Source organism: Aplidium turbinatum, chromosome 11, assembly GCF_918807975.1.
Source record: "Aplidium turbinatum chromosome 11, kaAplTurb1.1, whole genome shotgun sequence".
Lineage (NCBI taxonomy): Eukaryota > Metazoa > Chordata > Ascidiacea > Aplousobranchia > Polyclinidae > Aplidium > Aplidium turbinatum.
In genome coordinates, this window is record NC_137482.1 from 573599 (window position 1) to 597431 (window position 23833).

Sequence of the window (23833 nt, forward strand, 5' to 3'; positions counted from 1 at the left end):
GCAGTGTTTGCCTGACTGCTTGAATGTGTTTGTGTTTTTATGTCGTGTGGATAGGTCTGTGATGGTTGTAGAGCAGGGGTCACCAACCTTTTTTGCATGCGGGCCACTTTGGCACTAAGGAGAGCTGTGGCGGGCCGCACTAATAAAATTTTAGGTAGGTTGACTCTTATGCTAGAAATGAACGCGTTTCGTACCCAGTATTCAGCGTTACATGTTGTTACTATTTATCTTAGAATACCGCAGCAACAAAATTAGTTGAACAACGCTACCGCCAGGCCAAGCTCCTTTAACAACACTTTTGACTTCTTTAGCAATGTCTAATAAACGAGGCCACTTGTTTTGCGCACTTGTAGCGAGGCGAACGGTTTCATCAGAATATTCATCGCCAAGCAAGAGTGATGTCACTTCGCTTCGCAAAAGACATCTTGCAATTAACAGTTTCAGTAACCAAAGAAATGTTTGACACATCGCAATACAGGCAACAACAGTGACCTGCTATGCTGCTAACACATCAGCAAAAAATAGGCTCCAATAACGGGAAAAAAGAAACTAGGCACCATGAAACAAACGCTTGTAGAAATCACCGAAAAAAACGTTTCTATCGTAACTCATGAACGGTGTTCCCTCTAAAAAAGCAATGAGTTGGTTTTTCATCTTTTTGTGAGAGTCTATAAAACCGTCTTTAATTTGAACTGTCACTTGCGATGCTTATCAGCATGGCAAGAATTGTTGAAACAGTTCTGCTGCTGGAAACGAGTTAGCTCGTGCAATTGTGATGTAATTTAACGTCACATGACGTCACAATGCCCCAAAAATCCTAATGTGTTGCCAGTCTGGGGGCCTGACAGGTTGCTTTAATTTTAAACCAAAAAAAAACTATTTTTAACCTATTTCCCCGCCAAATTCTTAAAATTAAATAAAAGTCAAAACACTAATCTGTGTGAACAAAGCTCGAAATACAGCAATGACTTCGAGGTCTAGAAATTCTTAGACTGGGATCATGATGCCAGGCTACTAGTATATTGATCAATGCACATAGGTCATGTAAAAGAGCTTACTTTTTATGCAGCAAGGTAATTGAAATATTCTATTATTTTTTAAGGTTTAGACTAATTTACCTATTCATTTAGAGTCACTAGACTAGACTGCTTACTGGTACTAGCTAGAAGTCCTGTAGGCTATCTAACCCTAGTCGCTAAAAAAATCCAAGCAAGCATTTTCTTATGAATATATGCTATGACTATGGTATGATGTCAACAAAACTTTTGAATGTAATGTAAAGGCAAACCAAACGTGGTAGCCTATAGGTTTCATCGAAAGGAAATATGTTTGCAATCGCCTAGTTGGTTAAGTTAAGCTTCGGTACGGTACAGTAGCCTAGCTACCGGCCAGCAAAAATTGTCATTTTCACATTGTTTCATCGTCGCCAGACGTTGAAATCGTGTAAAAAAGGAACTTTTGCTGACCAGGTATAAGTTGCAACTGAGAAATATTTACAAAAGCCATTCGATTTGTTCAAAGAACCGAATTAGCCTAACAGTTCGTATTTACATTGATTCAATGTTTGAATACGTTGAATCACTCGGCCTATCGTTTTTCTTTACATTGATTTCACGTCTGAACAGGTTGATTCAATGCAAAAAAAACTGTTTTGCTGACTGGCGCGCTTGTAAATGCCATGGTCATTTCGACGATCAATTGCAACACCGATTTGCTCCAAAATTTCAAAGTGCGTTTCAATAGTTTGGCAACCCATTTTTTCATTACCATGGCAACCAGAGAAAGAGGAGAACTATTCTCACTTTTTCAAAACGCTGGCAGCTAAAGTGTACCAAAGTACCAAACTAAATATTTTCATAATTCAACCAGAAGTTGTCTTTTGAAAATACAGTACAACCATAATACAACCAGTAGTTGTCTTTTGAAAATACAACCATAATACAAACAGAAGTTGTGTTATGAAAATACAACCAGAAGTTGTCTTATGAAAATACAACCATAATACAACCAGAATTAATACAAACAACACCTGTCAGAAGATATTTCATTTTATTGATACAACCAGAAAATGTCTTTAAATTTATATATAATACTTTGTCAATTTATTGTAAATTGACTTGGCACACCGGCCTATTTTGCTAACAAAAACTTGCTTAAAGGGAACACTGCTTGTGAAACAAAATAACGGTGAAACGCACACTAGTGTTTACATGACATTTACAAACTTAAAATAAGCAACCCTATGCTCACAGACAATTTCGAAATTCGAAAACAGACGTTTTTATCAACCATTGGGACAGTGTGGCTGGACATCGCATTGGAATAACGTTGAGCGACCCCCACCTAGAACTACAATCTGAATGGTCGGTCGGTGGAATCGTATGCAAAGCGAAAATATGCTTCCCGGAAAGTATTTTTTACCTTCATGCTCATTGACTCCTCAAGAAAATTATTTTTGGTTATAGCCTACTTGTACGCTGATACTTTCCGCGGGCCGCCATTTGGTGACCCCTGTTGTAGAGTATTATTTGCAAATGTAGCTTTCATTGCCGTCAACTGAATAATAATAATAATAACATGTTTTATTTTGCGCCCATTGCGACAACATAGCCTACACTGCGACCTACATACGCAACACAACAGACGACTGGAATCCCAAAATAAACTTTAAACGTTGGCTGTCATTTGTAACAGTCGAAAATTTCTGTAACAAGTGCTGAAGCTTTTTAATATGATGGATGAAATCCCTGTCATTACATTCGATTTACATTTTGCAGGTGGCAAATTTAAGTCAAGTTGTTGGCAAAAATGCAAGCGATTGTATCAGTGGACTTATTCCAACTATTATTATCGAACACAACACAGTTCAAGTCATGTCGAGAAAAAAGAAAAAAAAAAAACGTCGTGAAGTCTAAGCACTCGTTTGATTGTTTAAAAAAGAATCTGAAAAAGGTTGTTCTTGGTGAGTACGAATAAATGTTTTTACTACGACTAAATGATTGTCATAACTATGCCATTTTGTTCTTTTGATTAATGTATGATGTAATTGTGAAGAGTATTGAGTAATGTATGAAAATGTTTTAGTGGTGTACTCGCATTGATGTGAACAACGAACATGGTGGTTAGTAGGCTATGTCGGCATTTATATACTGATTTAACACTTCTTTTTTACTTTCATGATTAGACATGGTGATGGCGCACGACAAAGCTGCTGCCGTGCAGCAAATTGATGAAGAGTTTCAGAGTGATTTCGAAATTGGAAGGACAGGCAAAGTGGCCGAAAACGGCAAAAACTAACTTTCGGTGAGCTTGTTATATGTTTGAAAGACAACTGCGAATGTGTTGCTTTAGTTGTTGAATAACTATCTGTACACGCAATTAGAATGTATTGGAACTTGATTATTGCTCTGCGTGGCGCAGAATCGAATGATAAGTTTTTTGTCACGCACGTTGGAGAGAGGGATATTACATTGATATTGCAGATTGTCAATTAACTTCGTATTATCCTGGACGACAACTGATCAAAATCCTACACAGTGGCGTAGCCAGAAAAATATTTTGGGAGGGCTAAATATTTGATGAATTGAAGAGAACAACAAAGTGTTTGATTTAAAGCCATCGCCACTTGATGTGCAGTGGCGTATCCTGGTGGGTTGAAGCAATAAAACTGGTAGCAGGGTTAAATATTGCTAAGGGGGTCCGAGGGCATGCTCCCCCGGAAATTTTTTGAAAAATTACACTCAAATAATGGATTATAGCGCTTTCTGAAAACACTTTTAGGCTAATATTTGTATGAAATTTATTAGCAGATAAACAGCTATTAACTTATTAAAGATAGCTCTTACACACGAACTGGCAAAAACTGCGGCTAAAATTAGAGAACACCAAAAACACAGCTAAACAAAAACTCAATAACTACACAAAAGCCCAACAGAGTAAGCCATTCTGAAATTGCTTCCACAAATTAGTTCAAAGAAATGTAAATCGCGTAAATTTTGGGCGATTTACAATTTGGAAAATTTATTGGTGTCTTTCTGTGTGTCTAAAACAAGTCCTTGGGGGTGTTAATAGCCAGATGTCTTGGAAAACGATATAAATTTCTACAAACTTTATTGCATTTTCAACAAAGGGCTCAACTTCGGAATCCAAAGTTTGAAAATTTGGGGAGGAGGATGGCCCCTTTTGCCCCCCTGGCTACGCCTATGATTCCTACACTGTTGCCAAACAGCCCTCTTGAATTAAATATTTTGTTTCATTCGCAGGAATTCACAATGATAAAGATACACAAGAAAAAGCTGCTGATGTGCAATGAATCTCCATCTATCAATGCGATTTGATGTGGCTTGTTTCTAATAAATGTGAAAATATACGAAGCTCGGTTGTTACTTTGCTTTGTCACAAAGGGAGAAGTGTTGCTTATAAATCCGTGTTGCTGCTGTTCTTTCGCCCAAGGTTAGCTAGGTTCAACAATAAACTTTTGGTGATGAGCGAGGTTTAAGTACAGAGACGTTTGGCAAATGTAGATGCCAATGCTGTTCAGATGTTTTATGCACCAGCTTGCTTCGCATGGCCAACCTTGGTCAAAGCGCGGGCATCACAATAGTCAATAGATCAGATGAAGCAGCATCATGGTGCATAAAAGTCAACCAGAATTTAGGCGCCAGATGAAGCAAAATGGTGCACAAGCCATCTTGCCAACGTTGGCCAGATACAGATGCCAACGTTGGCAAGATGAGGCAAAATGGTGCATAAAACATCTTGCGAACGTTGGCAAGATACAGAAGCCAACGTTGGCTAGATGCAGAAGTCGACGTTCGCTAGATGCAGACGCCAACGCTGGCCAGATGCATCCAAATGGTGCATAAAACATTTTGCCAACGTTGGCAAGATGCAGAAGCCAATGTTGGCAAGATACAGAAGCCAACGTTGGCAAGATGCAGACGCCAACGCTGGCCAGATGCATCCAAATGGTGCATAAAACATTTTGCCACCGTTGGCAAGATGAAGAAGCCAATGTTGGCAGGATGCAGAAGCCAGCGTTGGCAAGATGCATAATCCAATGTTAGCAAGATGCAGAAGCCAACGGTGGCAAGATGCAGACGCCAACGCTGGCCAGATGCATCCAAATGGTGCATAAAACATCTTGCCAATGTTGGCGTCTGCATTTTGCCAATGTTGCGGCCAACTTCTTGCCAATGTTGCCCCAACAATCAATGTTTACTGGGCATCTTTCATTTTTCCATTTAGAGGAAAGGAAGGTAATTTGATACATTTTTAACATTTTTGCCTGTTAACTGAAAATTACGTGACACAAACTATTGATTTTAAGCTGAAATGAAAGTCTGATCCCTTACACCCTTTTTGAAAGCATTTTTAAAGACATTTATCAATTTACCTTCCACGGAAGGTAAATTGATACACCCGGAAGGTAATTTGATACAGTAAAACTAATACAGAAATCCCTTTTGACAGCAAAGCAATAAATGAAAATTTAGTATGTGCTTGGGTGCAAAGATGACTGATTGAGTGTTGAGGCCCATGTGTGCGGCAAAGCTTCTGCTGCAGAAAGGACATAGGAAAGGATGATTGGCTGGCTTTCTTATTCAAGGTTCGGGCCTAGCGCGGTCCTCGTTTTTTTTTTGAAAGCAGATAGCGTGTAGGCCTACGAAAGCCTACATAATAGCGGTTTCCCAAAGTAGCAGGTCTAGTTAAAGAAGAACAATTTATTTAAATCAAGTAGATCAATGAAAACATTTATTACAGTCACAGAAGGGAATTTAGTATACTGTATCAATTTACCTTCTGCACATGTATCAATTTACCTTTTTGAAAAGAAATTATAAAATTCTGATTTTTGTATACTTGGATGCAAATTGCAAAAAAAAACGTAACATGCTCTTGAAGCCTTATCAACAAACTGTTAAATGAGTTTAGTTTGATCTTTCTGGAACTTTTCTTCAATTTTCCTGACAAAAATTATCATGAGCTAAAAACTTTACTAAAACACTCAAAAAACACACTTTTCCGATTGAATGCCACAAAAGCAAGGCTAGCTGCATGGCATCATTTTTGTAGGCATTATTTTTACAGATCTTCAACTTGATAACAGTATTTTAGACCAATATTTTTTGCACATTTCTGTACGGGGGGTGTATCAAATTACCTTTCATATCACATTACCTTCCCTTCTCCTATTGCGAATTTGAATTCATCAAAATGGTTTAAAGATCCCACACTGGTGGTTTAAAGGTCTCACCCCAGTGGAACCTTTAAACCATTTTTTTTTTTAATATTAAAACTGTTGAAAAAATATTTAAGCTAATGCTTACTATTGTTATGTAAAGTGTTCTGTGAATTTTTTTTTAGAAATTGCTCAAGAGATAAACTTTTTAGCTTTTAAAATCATACTTTGGGTAGGTCCCACATTCTCCCTACTTCTTTTTGGCGTTGTAAACTCCCGTAGCTTTGCCACTCAGACCGGATTCGATGAATTTGTTTCTCAAATAGATCCAGCTTGGAGATGGTTCTTGCTAGGTAAGGCACAGTAGCCATTTCTTAATCATGTGAGACCAAATACAGAATCTGTTTACTTAGGTTACCTAAACTTCAATGCAACATCTACTCGAATGCCCTGACCTAAAAGCAAGGTGCTCTGCACAGGATTTGGCCGAGTTCAAAGACAGAGCAAGAGCTTGCGTGATGCTCTGGGCTACGGTCGTGTGACACACGATGAAGAAGAAGAAGACTTTAGTGACAAATGTGTTCTTTGTGATATTTATAGTTATGTTTTCCTGATGTATGCTTCAAAAACCTTGTTGTAATTGATCTGTTTTTTCTTCTTTGTCACGTGACAATCAACATTCTTCTGGCGCGTCATAACTTCATGCTTGACTTGTTGCTTCTAGATTCTAGATCAGCGGTTCCCAAACTGGGGTCCGCGGACCAACCGGGGTCCGTACAGCAGTTTCAGAGGGTCCGCAATGAGAATTTTTATAATGATTCGATAATACAGCTTTTTCAGTTGTAATGCTTGCTTTATTATTAGTCTTTAGTTAGCGAATCTTTTAAACATTATAGCTGTAGCCTACTAGAAAAAAATGTATTAAAAAGTTTTTCACATTAGGTGTTACTGATCCCCTTCAAATCTAATTGTTCTTTGCAACCGTTAAATTCTTTATCGATTGTCCATCAATTAATCTCGTGACCTCATCTCGCAGTAGCTTTAGCACTGATGGTAAATCCAGCAATGCTGGGATGTAGCTCTGGTTTCTAGACTCTGGTCTAATAAAAGTCCCCAAATGCAATTGGCACACACTGGATTCTCGATCGTCAAGCAATAAAAACGATGCCCGATAAGTTGTCATGCGTTCTTACCACTGTAATTAAAGCAGTGAATTTTATTATAGCAAATGCACTTAATTCCCGTCTTTTTCAAGAATTGTGCAAAGAAAGTGATTCTGCATTTCAAAATCTTTTGCTGTATAGTTTTATACACATGTCAGATGGCTATCTAAGGGAAAAGATTCTGAAAAGAGTCTTCCTTTTAAGGAAATAAATACAGGAGTTTCTGAGAGAGCGGAAACCAGAACTACACAATAACTTTTCTGACAATAGTTTTTAGATGCCTCTTGCATTTTTGAATCTGTCAAGGTCGTCAACATGGCTCTGCAAGAAAAAAAAGCGCTCTTCACTCCCATGAAAAGTTCCAAATTGGAAAAGAAAAACTTTTCCCCGTTTCCAGAGCTTCATCAATTTTTGGATGATAACGAACTTGAAGCAAATGAGGATATTATTATTTTCCAAATTTACAGGAATTTGGCAAATTGCACCTTTTCCTTAACACCCATTTACACTCAAGTTGGACGATTTACCTTCAGAATCGAATGAAATTCGAGAAGAGTTTATTGACATGATTATTTAACGATGGTGGCGCAAAACTTTTTCACAGAGAAATGTGCTGCAGTGACTTTTGGATAGAAATGGGACAGTCCTATCCAAAATTTTCCAAGATGGCATTAAAAGTCCTCGTTCCTTTTGTAACCACCTACGAGTGTGAGACAGCTTTATCCACTCTACTCAGTACTCAATATGAAAAATACCAAAACCGACTGGATGTAGTTCACGACATGAGAGTTGCGCTATGCAAAACCAAATCAAGCATTGATGACTTAATTGCAGCAAAACAAGTGCACCCATCCCATTAAACGCTTACCGTATTTGATAGTTTTTGCTTTTTCTTTCATTGGTGTAGTTTTTGCATTTTTCCTATGGCATTCTTTGATTTTTGTAGGGCCACGAAATATCAAAATAATTGCAAAGGGTCCACCAGGAAAATTTTTTAGAAAAGTTTGGGAACTGCTGTTCTAGATAAACACAAGTTGCGAGGAAACTAGAGCTGAGATAGTGAGTCAACTTCAGGCATCTTCAGTCGTTGTGAGATTTTCATAGTTTAAACTTTCAATTTCTATCATTATTATTTAGTTTGTTCAGTACAAAATATAAATCTAACTTTTTGTTTGGCACGACCACCTAGTAGACTTTATTAGAGTGTGAATCTGCAATGCAATTAGAAACAGGTGTTCATGCCATCTTGTATGTGTCTCAACGTTAGATTGTAATAATTTTGAAGTTCATGTTTTACATGTATGTTTGTTGTGATAAGTAAATGCAACAACCTCGTTAACATAATCTTATGTTGTTTCTACGTAATTTAGTTCAGCACGCAGCTTGCAAAAAGACCTTGCCTTTCTGTAGTCAGCGTAGAAATTAGTTGTATATCTGAGACTGCAGTCGGTTTGACCAATCAATGTTTCGCATCGTGCGCTTAATTCACACAGCTGGGTTTTCTTCGCGTATTAAAAAGGTACAAGAGAGTGAGACAAAGCCGTAAACGCGATTAGGATATCGGGTTTGACCACAAGAATACACAGAAATCAAAACTATTTGTAAAGCTACAATGGCGGGTTTGTGAAGCTACAATGGCGGGGTTGGAATAGCGCAGGTTACAGATCAAACACTTTGTGGTGCAAGGTCAGAGGAGAATATTCAACAAGAGCGAGGTGTTGACGTTGAGAAAAATTGTGACAAAATAAAATTTGCTATTTCAACCAACATTCGCATGACAGTGATGTATTTCCAGTAGCCTACTTCATAGCAAATAATTTATGGAAAGATGAAGTTTCTGGAAAACGCTACAGACTTTTAAACGACGCTGATCTGATTTTACAATTTGATCTTTTGATTGGCAAATACAATGGTAAAGATAATTACTTGCTGTAAATTTATTGCATTCAAAAATGGCATTTAGTGTGAAAGATAGAACGAATGTAAAAGAAGTTTCCAGAAAAAGAGAAGCAACCGCTAATCTACTTCATTACGCGCGCACAAACAAAGATTTGGGATTTTTCAACGATGTCCACATTTACGCCGGGAATCACAACTTCGAAGCCAACCGAATGGTGTTGTCTTGTTATTCCAAGTTCTTTGAAAACTTGTTCAAGGCTCAAAACAATGGTCAATATCAGGAATCTGTACAAAGACTTCAGACGCAATTCATATTTTGTCCGATTGCTTCCGCATTTTTTAGATAGAAAACATTGACGTATATTGTCGTATTTGACGCATATTGACCCAAACATTGACAGTAAGTTCAATGCAGTTCGTTTGACATTGGGGTAATGTTCTATTGGTGTGTTTATTCATAACTCAATCAATGATCTCTTCCCTTCAAACAGGATTCAGTTAATTTTCCTTAAACTTACAAAGATTAACCATGTCCAACTCAGCCATAACCTCATCTGAGACCAGCGGGGCTTTCAAATGGTCCGTTGCAGAATTAAATGGGTCGACGAGGAAAGACATTTATGACCTTTTCTGTTGTAGATCATAGAACCGGAGCACAAAACGTTTTGAGGGTTTCAAGCATCAAGCAAAGTTGTAGCCTACATCCAATACTTTGCTTATTTAGGACGATGTTAGTAACTTTCTAGCGAGCTTTTAGCAGAGTGATAGCCTAAATCTCCATTTTGTATATTCGCCTTGAACAGCTTTGCAGTTTATTGCCAAACGCAAACACGCTTTGCACTAAGTCAGGTAGCATTTTAACTTATCATGAAAATTTAAGTCGACTTAGTTGTTTGTTTGTTTTGTTTGTTTGTTTATCTTTATCCTGCATTGCGAGAAAGCGGACTTGAGCGCTATGCATCGGTGTACGCCTTCCGACAACCGGAAACAGACCACGCTGCAGCCGACAGCAATGTCTGTTTCCGGTTGTCTACTCTACTTATGACTTAAATTTGGTACTACCCATTACTCGAAATCGATCACTAGGTAGAGGCAATTATCGTAAAGTTTCTTGCCCAGAGAAACAACAGCAAGTGCGGGTGTCTGGAGTCGAACATGCAGACTCTCGACTGCGAGCCCAACGCGCTAACCACTCGGCCACGAGTTAACCACTCGGCCACTAGTTCAATAGTTCTACCATGGTTCTATCAAAAATAAACGTTTCTTTTGATCATGCAAGCCATATATCTCAATGTGAAGCACAATCAGTTCCGTTCCATTCATTTGTAGCTACAAGGCTGCTCCTATTGTTTGCTTAACAGTCACATTCCGCTTTGTATTGATGACATGCCCAGGCATAGTTCCATTTTGATGTCAAAGCCAGCTGTACAAGTTAATGATTCACTGCACTTAGATCAACCCATACAAGTGTCGTATATACTCGTTAATGGAGGTCAGGAGTTGCTGCTCAGGAACCTTTGTTCAACAAAATCAGGATTTAATATTTTGTTTTTACAAATTGTGAAACTGCAGGCAAGAGATTAAAAACAACAAGGAATGAGGGAATCCCTTTAACGTTTAGTTGAAATATTATGCTCAAGCAAATTTTTGAAAGCTAAATATTTTGATGAAGGTAATTTGCAGTGAATATCACATAGCATAGACCAGAGGTTCCCAACCTGGGGGCCATGGCCCCCTAGTGGGCCATGAGCCCTTTTCAAGGGGGCCATGGAAAATTTGAAAAATAATAATTTTTTTAATTTATTATCTCTAAGTCCACTCCAACACTATATAACAAAATAATTAAATTAAAATTTAATAAAAATACGAGTACATTTTGCCCAAATCTTCATGAAATGGTCTTTACTGGTTACTGTATAAACAAGTTTTTTAATTAAAATGGTGTTTCTTAATTTTTTCAAAAGGTTGAAAAAAATAGGGGGGCCATTGATTTTTCAAAATTTTCAAAGGAGGCCACGGTGTAAAAAAGGTTGGGAACCTCTGGCATAGACAATGCTGTTTGCTACACTTTAAACAAGGAAGTGGTTACTTTTACAGCGCCACAGATACATCAGTTCCATGCTTTTTTTTTTATCTCTACCGCACTTTAATTGCGTGTGCGCGTCTTACTGGGCGTGCTTGAAACTGTAGTGAAATTGTCACGTCACGCGCAGCAGTTCATTGGCAGTCTGGTCAACGCAGGCCCACTGGGTTGATAGTTTACAGTTTAGTGAAGTCAAGAGTTTTTTTTTTTGGTTAGTTGAGTAATATTTATCCAAAAGTAAAATAACTGAGGTAGTTTTGACAGCAGGGGTGTATTCCGAGCATTTTTTTTTGGGGGAAGGGGGTTATAAATGAAACACTGTTCAGTTTGTTTGTATGTCTGAACGTAATATCGAAAAACAGCCCATGCTAAAACATAGCTTGAAGTGGAGAAAAGATCGAATCAACAAAACGTGAAAACGTGGTTGAATCCGAAATAAAATTGTAAGCTTGAAATTTGGTTTGGTTGCTACACTGCAATCTCCTTTGCTTTTTCTTTACTGAATAGGCCTACACTTGAAACTCGCTTTGCATGAGATAATTCAAATCTCAACTCAATTGTAGGCTACTCATTTGTATGAGCCATTTCTAAACAAAGCTTTGGTAGAGAGTTTGCTTTGTTGAACCATAGAGAAATAAAATATAGTAACTTTAGCGGGTTTAGCATACTTTATTTCACACAAAATATAACATAAATAAAATAAACTCAAATGTTTTCGACACGTACGTGTGTCCTCATCAGGAATTAAATCTGCGATACATAAAATGAAAAATCGTAAGATAAATTTGACTTTGCACTGTAACTGTAACGACACTGGACTGAAAAGCACAAACTGAACAAATGATACGAGAATGATTGCGAATAAATTATGCGGTGGGACACAGATCACGTGAGGTGTAGACTACAGGCATTGGACAAACAATTAGAACACACACAAAAGGAACGATGGGCCACAGGCGAATAACTGCCGGTTGAGAGATGGATTGTTACGTTTGATTCTTAAATCTTCCATGATCTTAGTCTGAAAGTCAGATCTGCCTCGAGAGATGATTTTAAATTAGTCGATCGAGACATTGTCAGTGCACGTTTCACAAGACGCGATGTGCTCTTTAATTGCACTTCTGGTTGTTAGGTTTGGGTTTAAGTGCTCCCTGGCCCTTGTCAACAAATGTTTAGTTGACATACCAATGTATGATTGATTTGCGTCACGCAAACAACTAAATTGATACACAACATTCGAAGAAAGAGCAAAGGGAGTAGGCGACTTCTGTTGAAAATATTGGTTCATTTTAAATGTTTTATACACAGGATGAATGTCACATGAAATTTTTTTTTTAAAGTTTAGCTAGGTTTTTCGCAAAACTTTTTGAATCTTTTCCTAGAAAGGTTATACTAATAAAATAACTAAAATCTACTTCTTCAGGGGTGTCTTTTGGTTCATCAGTCATGAAGGTGTTTAAGACTTTATTGAAAAAGCGAGAAGGATATCTTATAAAACATGTTTTTTAATTTCTTGATTTCTTTCCGAAACAACTGGTCATCAGAACACACTAAACGAGCACGAGATAACAGACGCAAGATTAACCGTACCTGACTGGCGTAGACCCTATGGTCTCGCCCTCTGCTAATTCAGCAATTTCACATAGAAGCAGTGACGCTAGAAACCTGAGATTTCTTGACTTTTACTTTTTTTCTTGCCCCAACTTTTAATCCCGATTATGTTGGTATCGGATAATTGTGAAGTTCACAATAAACCTTTTGTCACAGCCAGTTATGAAATGCAAGAAATTTGCTGATATTCAATAGCTTGATTGACAGTTTACTATTAGCGTGCGGTTTCATTTTGTGTTTGTTATTCATTACGCGACGGCGCTAAAATTCTATTTTGTACCCAGACAGCAAAATCCGTCATTTTTACATTGATTCAACGTTAATTTTGCTGTCTGGGTAGGGAGTTGGTCTTTGACACGTTATGAGTCATTCTTTGCTGGCAGACAATAATTAGGAAGGTAATTCGTTATTTGCGCAAATTGCTTTGTGGTGCAAAAAGTGCATGAAATACTGTTTGCACAGAAACGGAAAAACAAAATTGATGAAATTCTGTGTTCAATGCAAAAAGACTTTCAAAATAAAATGTGAACTGAGAAATTTGACCAAGAAATGGCGAAAATAGATCAAAAACCGAGTCTTTATCACCTTTTCTACCTAAAATACACAATCACGATTATATTTTGCGAAATAAATTGATTGAAGTGATAGATAAGGCTTTTGACCAACGGCATACTTTTTCCCGTTGTTATTTGATATAAGCCGACGGAGTAATTAGCAATAAGAGAGACGTAGACCTGATGGTCTCGGCCAGTAACTCTTGACGCTAAAAGGAAGCAGTAACAGATACTGTTAAACCAGATTTCCATTTGTTAGGGCATAGAGCGTTATAATTTAAAAGCAAGCCAGTGTTGGTAGGTTTTCGCCAAATCCAGGTGTCAAACGAATTGTGTTTAATTTCAATTTCAACATCTAAAAAAGCGATTGTATCATTGGATTTTTCAAGTGTAAATTCGACATTTTTATGTTGCGAATTTAAAAGGTTTAAAAATTTTGAGCACGATTCATCATCATCAAAAAATGTCGAAAATATCATCAACATAATGGAAATACAGTTTGGGATAAAAATCACGATAAAATTCAAATATTTTGTTTTCGATGTGTGCCAAGAAAAACTTTGCCAGTGTTGGGCCCAATGGGGAACCAATGGTGACGCCATCTATCTGTTGAAACAAACTATTGTTGTACAAGAACATGCCTTCTGTGGCTAAATGTAATAACTTTATGAAATATTTTTTCTCATTGGGCGGTCGATTAGGTTGGTTTTCATTAAAAATATGGTCAGCAATTATAGTAATAGTTTCTTTCAGAGGCACGTTAGTAAACAGAGACACAACATCAAAACTCACCATGCGACTATTGGGTGGACACTTAAAATCTTTTAACTTTTCCATAAATTGATTAGTTGAGGTAAGCATGTAGTTATTTGGTATGTACGGTTTTATAATTTTGTCTAACAGTTTAGCCAATTTGTATTCCGGAGTGCCAATCATGGAAACGACTGGTCTCGAGGGATTGCCTGGCTTGTGCACTTTTATTAATCCATATAATTTCCCAGGACAGCTTCCGGTTGGAATAAGAGATTTTACCACGTCTTGATTAAATTCTTTTAAATATTTTTGAATGTAGTATTGAATTGACCTGTCTTTAGAAATAATTGGGTGCACTTTTTTATTGTCGTCAATTTTAATAAATTTGTATTGTCATTAACAATTTTGTCCAGTTTTTCAAAATAATCTTCAGTGTTCAGTATTGCTGTGCCTTTACCTTTGTCAAACTTGCATTCCTCATTCAAATAGAATATTTTATTCTATTTAAATATTATTTTATTATGTATAACCTTATTATATTTGAATAAGAACATTCTGATGATCCTCCTTTAGGTGAAACAGGCTGTCAAGGGTTTAGATAGTAATAACTATATTTGATTTAATTCGCTCTGCTTTGCTTTTTGCTTAGCATTGAGCACTTTTTGTAGTATTAATAGTTTTCATTGTTTATTAAATGTTTTATATATTTCATAGAAAACTGTACAGAACTTAGGATGGAACAAATCGGTGGTGTTTTAATTTTACAATTTTGATTACAGATTTACAAAAACATTGTTAAAACAATTCTCTTGATGTAAACATCATTCAAAATGGCATTCAGTGTGAAAGATAGAACGAATGTAAAAAACGTTTCAAGAAAAAGAGAAGCAACCGCTAATCTACTTCATTACGCGCACACAAACAGAGATTTGGGATTTTTCAACGATGTCCACATTTTCGCCGGGAATCACAACTTCAAAGCCAACCGAATGGTGTTGTCTTGTTATTCCAAGTTCTTTGAAAACTTGTTCAAGGCTCAAAACAACGGTCATTATCAGGAATCTGTACAAAGAATTCCGACGCAATTCATATTTTGTTCGATTACTTCGGCATTGACGTCGGCAGTTGCCGTGCAAATTCTAAAGCTGCACTGTGACAGCTCAGTGAAGGCAGTGGTGGTTTCATTGATCGTGAAATGCTGCTCAGTAAATTTGTGTTATTATCTTAAAGCAGGGGTCACCAACCTTTTTTGCATGCGGGGCCACTAAGGAGAACTGTGGCGGGCCGCACTAATAAAATTTTAGGTAGGTTGACTCTTATGCTAGAAAAGAACGCATTTCGTACCCAGTATCCAGCGTTACATGTTGTTAATATTTATCTTAGAACACTGCAGCAACACAATTAGTCGAACAACGCTATTGCCAAGCCAAGCTCCTTTAACAATGTCTAATAAACGAGGCCACTTGTCTTGCGCACTTATAGCGAGGCGAGCGGTTTCATCAAAATATTCATCGCCAAGCAAGAGTGGTGTTGTCACTTCGCTTCACAAAAGACATCTTGCAATTAACAGTTTTAGTAAACAAGCAAATGTTTGACACATCCAGGGCTGGATTTCAGCCGGAACGGTCCGGAGCGCAGCTCCGGAGCTCGATCAAAAAGTTGACTTCTCTGGAACGGCGTTCCAGAAGCTTAAATATTTTATACTCCTTTTATGCTTTGCCCTGTTCAGTAATAGTATATTTATAATTCTTGATGAGTCGACCACGTTAAATCACGTATCCAGTATCCACTCTGATTACACAGGCCAACAAAAAAGATAAAAAATTTTGTGTCGGCAATCTAAGATGTGATTTGGGGTATATTGAGGCTGCTGATTTCAAAAATCACCTCAGATTTTACCCATCACATCAGGTTTTTGAGATTTTTGCATGATATTTTTTTCTCATAATATTGGCTTTTTGGCCGAATTTTCTTTTACTGTTACCGTTTTATAAAGACCTTATGAGCCAATAGTGTTTGAAAATTTGTCATATTCATGGAAATGATTTTATTTTGCAACATTTGGAGATGTATGATGACACCATGACCATTGGAGTGACCGACCTACCTTCAGAAGGTACACTAGTCAGAAGCCCCCCTAGCTAGATGGTCCACTGGTCAAAAGAGTCACCTAGACCACCTGGCTAGTGGACCATCTGTCTATGGTAGACCATCCAACTTATGTACCTTCTGAGAACTGTCCATAAACCACCTCTTACAGGCAGGGTTACATTCACTTTCGCCTGAACGCTTAGTACCATTCTACTTTTTTTTTATATATAACATCGGTTTTATCTTTTTCGCTGAACGTGGAGAATTAAGCTTATGTGAAACTTGTCTATAAATCATTCTTATTTGAATTTTCATGTATTCAGATTTTTTCATATTAGCAAGGTGTTAATTCTGTTTGTGGTGTGGATAAGTAGCAGAATGACATCTTCAAATAAGTGTGAAAATGACCCTGATGTTCTTTGTTACATATGTGGCAGTTATAGGCTACTGTTCCTAACCAAAGGCAAACCATAACAAGTTTTGTGAAACAAGCATATCTTACATACTTTAAAATTCGCCTGGGTGATCAGGACAAATCATGGGCTCCACACATGTTGCATGTAAAGCTTGTGTGGAAAACCTAAGACGATAGATCAATGGAAATCCTAAATCCACTCACAACATTCACAAAAATCATATAAGCGAAAGTTTGTCCAGAGTAACGTTTCCCAAATGTGCATGTGAATTTTCTTTTTTCTGTAGAATTGAACCTATTTTTAAGTGTCTATTCTATTCAATTTCTTCAATTTTATTTTTGTTTGCTGGCGCAAACATAATAACGAATGACATTACAAACACACAACTGTAGCACCAACAAAAAGAAAAGATGGCAAAACCAAAAGGTTTAAAATATGTATTGGGGATTTGCAAAGCCACCAAACCTAGGCTACTTCTTAACACGAAAAAATAACAATGTAGCCTACTCTGTAAAAAAAAATGACGTTGAACGTTTAGGGTTAGCAGATAAACTTTGAAGAATTGGGTTCAAGTTACCACACTTCAATAAAATAAAAGAATAAAAAAAATAAAACAGGTCTTGAAATACCTCAATGTTTTCATTAATAATTATGTTTGTATCTCTTGTGTAGACTTTAGACTTTATCGTGATGAATTTAAACTTTATCACAGACCTTGTTGACAAAAAAGACTTCAAATTCCATGAAACGCCATAGTCTACCAATATAGATCAGGAGTCGATTTTACCCATTTTTACCAAAACAGCATTCAGATATCATAAAATCCTGATGTGATACAAAAAATCTGATGTGATTTTTGAATTCAGCACCCAAAATATACCCTAGAATGACATTTACTATGCTGACACAAAAAGTGTGTTGGTTTGTGTTATCTTCGTACCAGTCTTGACGGAAGCGAACCTTTGTAGATCTTGTTGAGCTCGCTAGTCTTACGGCAAATGGCATCTTTGATTCCCTGAAGAGCTGCCTAAAATCATATGGTTTGTTAGTTTGTTATATCTTTATCCTGCATTGCGAGAAAGCGGACTTGAGCGCTATGCATCGGTGTACGCCTTCCGACGTACACCTGACCCACGCTGCAGCCGACGGCGATGTCTGTTTCCGGTTGTCTACTCTACTTATGACTTAAATTTGGTACTACCCATTACTCGAAATCGATCACTGGGTAGAGGCAATTATCGTAAAGTTCTTGCCCAGAGAAACAACAGCAAGTGCGGGTGGCTGCAGTCGAACATGCAGGCTCTCGACTGCGAACCCAACGCTCTAACCACTCGGCCACTGCTGCCGACTATGGCATGTCTACAACATCTTAATCTTCTTGTATGATTGGTGTTGTATGTGATGGCGCGGCTGTGATGTTACGTCGCAAAAATGGTGTGGCAAAATTGCTTCGTGATGAATTTCCAGACATTGTGGTGTGGTATTGTGCTAACCATAGATTGGAACTACCGGTTCATGATGTTGTAAAATCAGTCAGTAATGTGAATCGATTTCGATCTTTCTTGGACAAGCTCTATATTCTTTACCAGGCTTCTTCTAACAATATCAGGGAATTGGGTGAATGTGCAGCGGCTGCTGAAGTGCAGTTGTTGAAAATCCGAAGGGTACTGGACACACGTCGGGTATCCTCGAGTTTCCGCACAGTTAATGCCCTTTGGAATGATTTCCCACCACTTGTCGAACATTTCAAAAAGGGAGTTTTAGTAGCGACACACGAGATTCTCGGGAACGTGCGAAATATCAAGGACTCTTGTCGAAAATAACATCCACGGTAGTTTGTAGCGCGTGAAGCATGCGGTTATTTTCAAAATTACATAAAGTTTCGTAGTGCAGCTGATAGAGTAAGCTACAGAAGACAGTTAGCAAATGTTACTTAGAGCACATTTAAAGAATACTTGTTTGGAAAGACAGTTGAAAAGTTACCTGTAAGCTGTTTTTCTTAACAAAGCCTTTGCAGTCGGCTATATGTAAAGCAAGTATAGGAGTACCGCAGTTGATTTAACAAGCAACCATGAGCATGCAGTGAGTATCAATGACTGATCCTAATGCGCAATGCAGGTTATCATAACAAGATTTATTAAACTACTATCGGTGACAATTGTCATTTTACGGTAAACAGAGATTATTTACGACGCCCTTCTACTGTCAGACGTATTAAAAGCCTTCGTATCCCCTTCTCTAGTTATCCCTGACTTACAATTTAAAGGTGTAGAATCGCATTTAAACAATTGCAGAAATAGCCCGCTAATCAATCCTCGCATCTTCTATCATCACTTAGGAAATTCTATCCAAGATCGCTTGTTGAATTCAACAGACTTGTCATTTATTAACGCCTGCAAAATGCTGATCCAACTACTTGGCCAGAGGACACAGTAATGACACACAGAGAAAACGAAATCATTGAAGTGGCAAAAAGATTGCGCTTAGATGAACGCAAAGCAGTGAAAGGACTTCGTGAATATATAGGCCTAACTACGAAAAGAAGATCCCAGCGTCTTCCAAATTTGATAACGTCACTAAAATCCATACCAATTTAATCGAACGAGTGAGAGCGCGGATTTTCACAAATGAACCTCACACTGACATCTGACCGTGCTTCTCTACACATTATGTAACTGTTTTAACTTTACTCTTTATACGAATGGTCGGTCCTCCACTGAGAAAGTTTTCACCAGCGAAGTATGTTGGATCCTGGTTGCGCCAGGGACGTAACCCGGCAATTGACACCCGAAGTTGCCAAAGATCTTATGGTTTTGAATTCGATAAATTTCTTAAAAAATTGTTGGTTATGACTTGTATTTTTTTGTGTTATTGTTTCACTCAAATACAAATATTTGCATTGAACAACGCTATATTATTTATAGACCATGATACTTACTTTAGCAACGTTTTACGTACCAATTGTGTTGTTTCAAAGTCTCATAAGGGCATATTTCTGAATCTCTTCTACGGCACCTAGCGCATTTGGAAAGTAAAAAACTAACGTACCGGAAGCTAATGTTCTGGAAATCCACCACTGTACACATCACAATACATGCAACGATTGTGACCTGCAAACAAATCAGCGAAAAATAGGCTCCAATAACAGGGAGAAAGAAACCAGGCACCATGAAACAAACGCTTGTGGAAATCACCGAAAAAAGTTTCTATCGTAACTCATGAACAGCGTTCCCTATAAAAAAGCAATGAGTTGGTTTTTGTTTCTCGGCATTCGAGTGTAGCAAGAACTCAGCGATAGACATGTGTTTCGCCCATGAGGCTGGGCTTGATTTTTCATCCTTTTTGTGAGAGTCTATAAAACCGTCTTTCTTTGATTATTAGATAACTGTCACTTGCGGTACTTATCAGCATGGCAAGAATTGTTGATCAACATTTTTGCAGTACTAAGGTAAATATTTTTCAACTGCCCGGAAGCATAATAATTCCACTTTTTATTGTTTTAATCAACCACTGGGACAGTGTGGCTGGACATTGCATTGGAAGAACTTTAGGCGACCCCCACCTAGAACTAAAATCTGATTGGTCGGTCAGTGGAATCGTATGCAAAGCGAAAATATGCTTCCCAGAAAGTTTTTTTCCCTTTATTATGTTTAACTCCTCAAGAAAAGTATTTTGGTTATACTTGTGCGCTGATACCTTCCGGGGCCGCACATAACAGCGTGGCGGGCCGCCAGTTGGTGACCCTTGTCCTAAAGTAAAATAACTGTGGTAAGAAAATTGGACGCAAATTTCGAACACATATTGGTTGCATAAACCCAACAAGCAAATCAATCAATTTTTTACACTGATTCAACGCCTGCAGACGTTAAATCAATGTAATAAAGGCTCACATCCTCTAGCAATTGTTTAACCGATGCAAAAAAGTGTGTCCGGTAGCGAGAAGATTTGCTTCTACGCTTTTGTTTCAAAAATATTGCCGCTGTTTGTGAGTGCATCGCTTTTAACTTTTCGAACATTTTTCCGTTATTTTTTCGCGTTTTAATTTTGTTAATTTTGCGTTTTGTGTGATTAAAAACGACGCATTGACGCCGGCTATTATCGCTATTACCTCACATCTTTGTTTTATGCGGCCGCTAATGTGTGAGATCGACTGCAACGATCGTGGAATGTTCGCTATGACAACGTGTATACTCTCTTGTAAAATTGAAAAATTGATCGCTTGAAACAGCTCTAACTGATTACTGAACAGTGAATGTTATTTTACAAACAACAGTGAGTAATGTTATTTTACAAACAACAGTTCTTACGTCTCGCAACTTTACTTCGGAAATTTCCGACGCCATTTCACAATCTGTAATTTTACGTAGAGTCGTAGATAATGATATTGCCGAAGTAAAAATATGTTAAAATTTCGAAGGTTGATACCGCTGCGCCTTTCTTAAGTTTAATAAAAATTTTACATTCAATTGGTTAATTGGTTGAATCTTTATCCTCGGCTGGAAAAGCTTCTTGCAGAGCTTAATCCCGGCAGTTTCGCGTACTTGCAGAGGCTTTGAACCATAGACGCAGGCCCGGTCACCGAGATTGGCAGAGTGGAGTGAAATTTAAAAAAGTTACCAAACAACTCCAGTTAGGCCTATTTTTTTTTTTTGGATAAATAACATTTTTGTTGAGCTAAATTACAGAATGAACCTAAAATAACATCTGCCTCCACTGAGATGACAAACTAATAAAAGCAGCTGACTTGATAACTTCATGTCCCTTTGCTGCTTCCAACTCTGTTGCATGAGGAATTTGAGCACTAATTTTATCACTTTGTCTTGTCACTATTGGTGCAACAAAAATGGATTCATATTCAAAATAGGATTCATATTAAATGTTTTAAATATTTTATGGAATACTACACAGAACTTCTAATAAAGCAAACCGATGGTGTTTTAATTTTACAATTTTGATTACAGATTGGTACAACCATTTGCTTGCTGTAAACTAATTTCATTCAAAATGGCATTTAGTGTAAAAGATAGAACGAATGCAAAAGAAGTTTCCAGGAAAAGAGAAGCAAACGCTAATCTACTTCATTACGCTCACACAAACAGAGATTTGGGATTTTTCAACGATGTCCACATTTACGCCGGGAATCACAACTTCAAAGCCAACCGAATGGTGTTATCTTGTTATTCCAAGTTCTTTGAAAACTTGTTCAAGGCTCAAAACAACGGTCATTATCAGGAATCTGTACAACTTGAAAACATGGATGGCCCATCCATGAAGGGCATCATCGATTTCATTTATTCTGGTAACATCAAAATTAACCAGGACAACGTTTGTGATTTGTTATCCGCGTCACATGTCTTGAAAATTGATGACGTCAAACAATTTTGCTTTGATTTTCTTTCTGAAGCTCTAACACCAGATAATTCCTTTGTCATGCTTGGCATTGCTAATTTTTACGAAAACAATTCGTTGAAAACTCAAGCTGTTGATGTTATTAATAAAAACTTCCATCAAGCTTCAACATCTGTTGAGTTCAAGGAGTTGACTAAAGATGAATTGGAAACATGCATCAAAGAGCAAGAGGAAAAGAACACAGCGATGACATTTCTCTACAATGCTGTGGTTGTTTGGATCAAGCACGATCAACAAAATCGTGTCAACAACTTTCCTGATTTGTTGCAACTCATCAACCTTGATCAACTTCCATCTGAGTTTTTGGAAAATGTTGTGAAAACCGAAGACATGGTTGTGAACAACGTAACTTGTTCAAACATGTTGTTGAATGCATTGACTCATCACATGAAAGAATTGAGATTGGAAAAGCATGAGAGTGGTACCAGGATATTGAGTTTGGGTGGTAGGAAGACCTTGACCAAAGTTATCGAACTTTACTATTCCTTGAATGAATGTGCAAAGAATTATCCTGACCTTCCAGATGGTCTATGTGCTGGCTGCTTTATGAAGTTGAATGATTATTTGTATCACGTTGGAGGACGAACATCTGAAAACAAAGAAACTTCAACTGTTTGGCGAATGCATTTAATTGAACAAGAATTACAATGGAAGGAAGTGAAGTCAATGAACAAACAAAGGTCTTTGATGGGAGGAACTGTGTTTCAAGGCAATCTTGTTGTAGTTGGTGGCGGTAAATGCGGAGAATGTTACTCATCGGTTTCCAATACATGGCAAGAATTACCTCCATTGCAAAAAAGGAGAGGAGGTAATGCACTTGTAGCTTGCAAGGATAGCCTGTATGCCATCGGTGGGGGTTGGGGTAATGATGAACGATTATCATCTGTCGAATGTTTGGAAAGTGGTAAATCAAAATGGACGAATATCCAACCAATGAAAACTCCACGGCGACGGCTGGCAGCTGTCTGCTGTGAAGGATACATATATGCAATCGGTGGACAAGCTGATAAATGCAATGATACTCGACTGAAGAGTGTTGAAAGATACGATCCATCAGGTGATAATTGGAGTGACGTCAGTGAGATGAATATTCAACGATGTGCTTCCTCAGCTTGTGTTTTGAAAGGAAGAGTATTTGTAGTTGGAGGACTTGATGAAAAAGGAAATGTGGTGAAAGAAATAGAATGTTATGATCCAGTGCTTGATATCTGGAATGTTATTGGCAAAACTGAAGATGAACTATACAATCACTCACTTGTTGTGATTTAAATGTATGACGCTTGTGCGACCACCTTAGGTCGAGTTATTGATATTTTATTTTAAACTTTTTTTTTCTTTGATTTAATCTGTATTCACTATTGATGACGTAACACGGCTGTGTTAATTTTGCTAAACTGTTTATGGTTATTGTATATGCGATATATTCTTTTCAAACCCTATTCTATGATAATTCTTTAACCTTGTGTCTTTTATTATTGTATCATAAGCAGACGACTGACAATAACTTAACCCTATCTTAGTAGGAGCTGTTTTCTTACGCGGAAAGTACTAATTAATCGCTAATAACGGAAGCTATAAAAATCACAGAGCTAAACTATTTTACAAGACAATAGCCATGTGTATTGTGCGTATAGAAATTAAATGTATACCCAAAAAATAAGTTGAAATATAGT

General features: G+C 37.5%; 1 protein-coding gene across 1 annotated transcript; it reads left to right on the forward strand.

Moving 5' to 3' along the window:
- Positions 1–21755: 21755 nt before the first annotated feature.
- LOC145779654 (kelch-like protein 25) lies at positions 21756–23429 on the forward strand. The gene has a single exon (XM_082591293.1). It carries the CDS (start codon positions 21756–21758, stop codon positions 23427–23429), a length of 1674 nt encoding a protein of 557 aa, XP_082447419.1.
- The last annotated feature ends 404 nt before the right edge of the window (positions 23430–23833 follow it).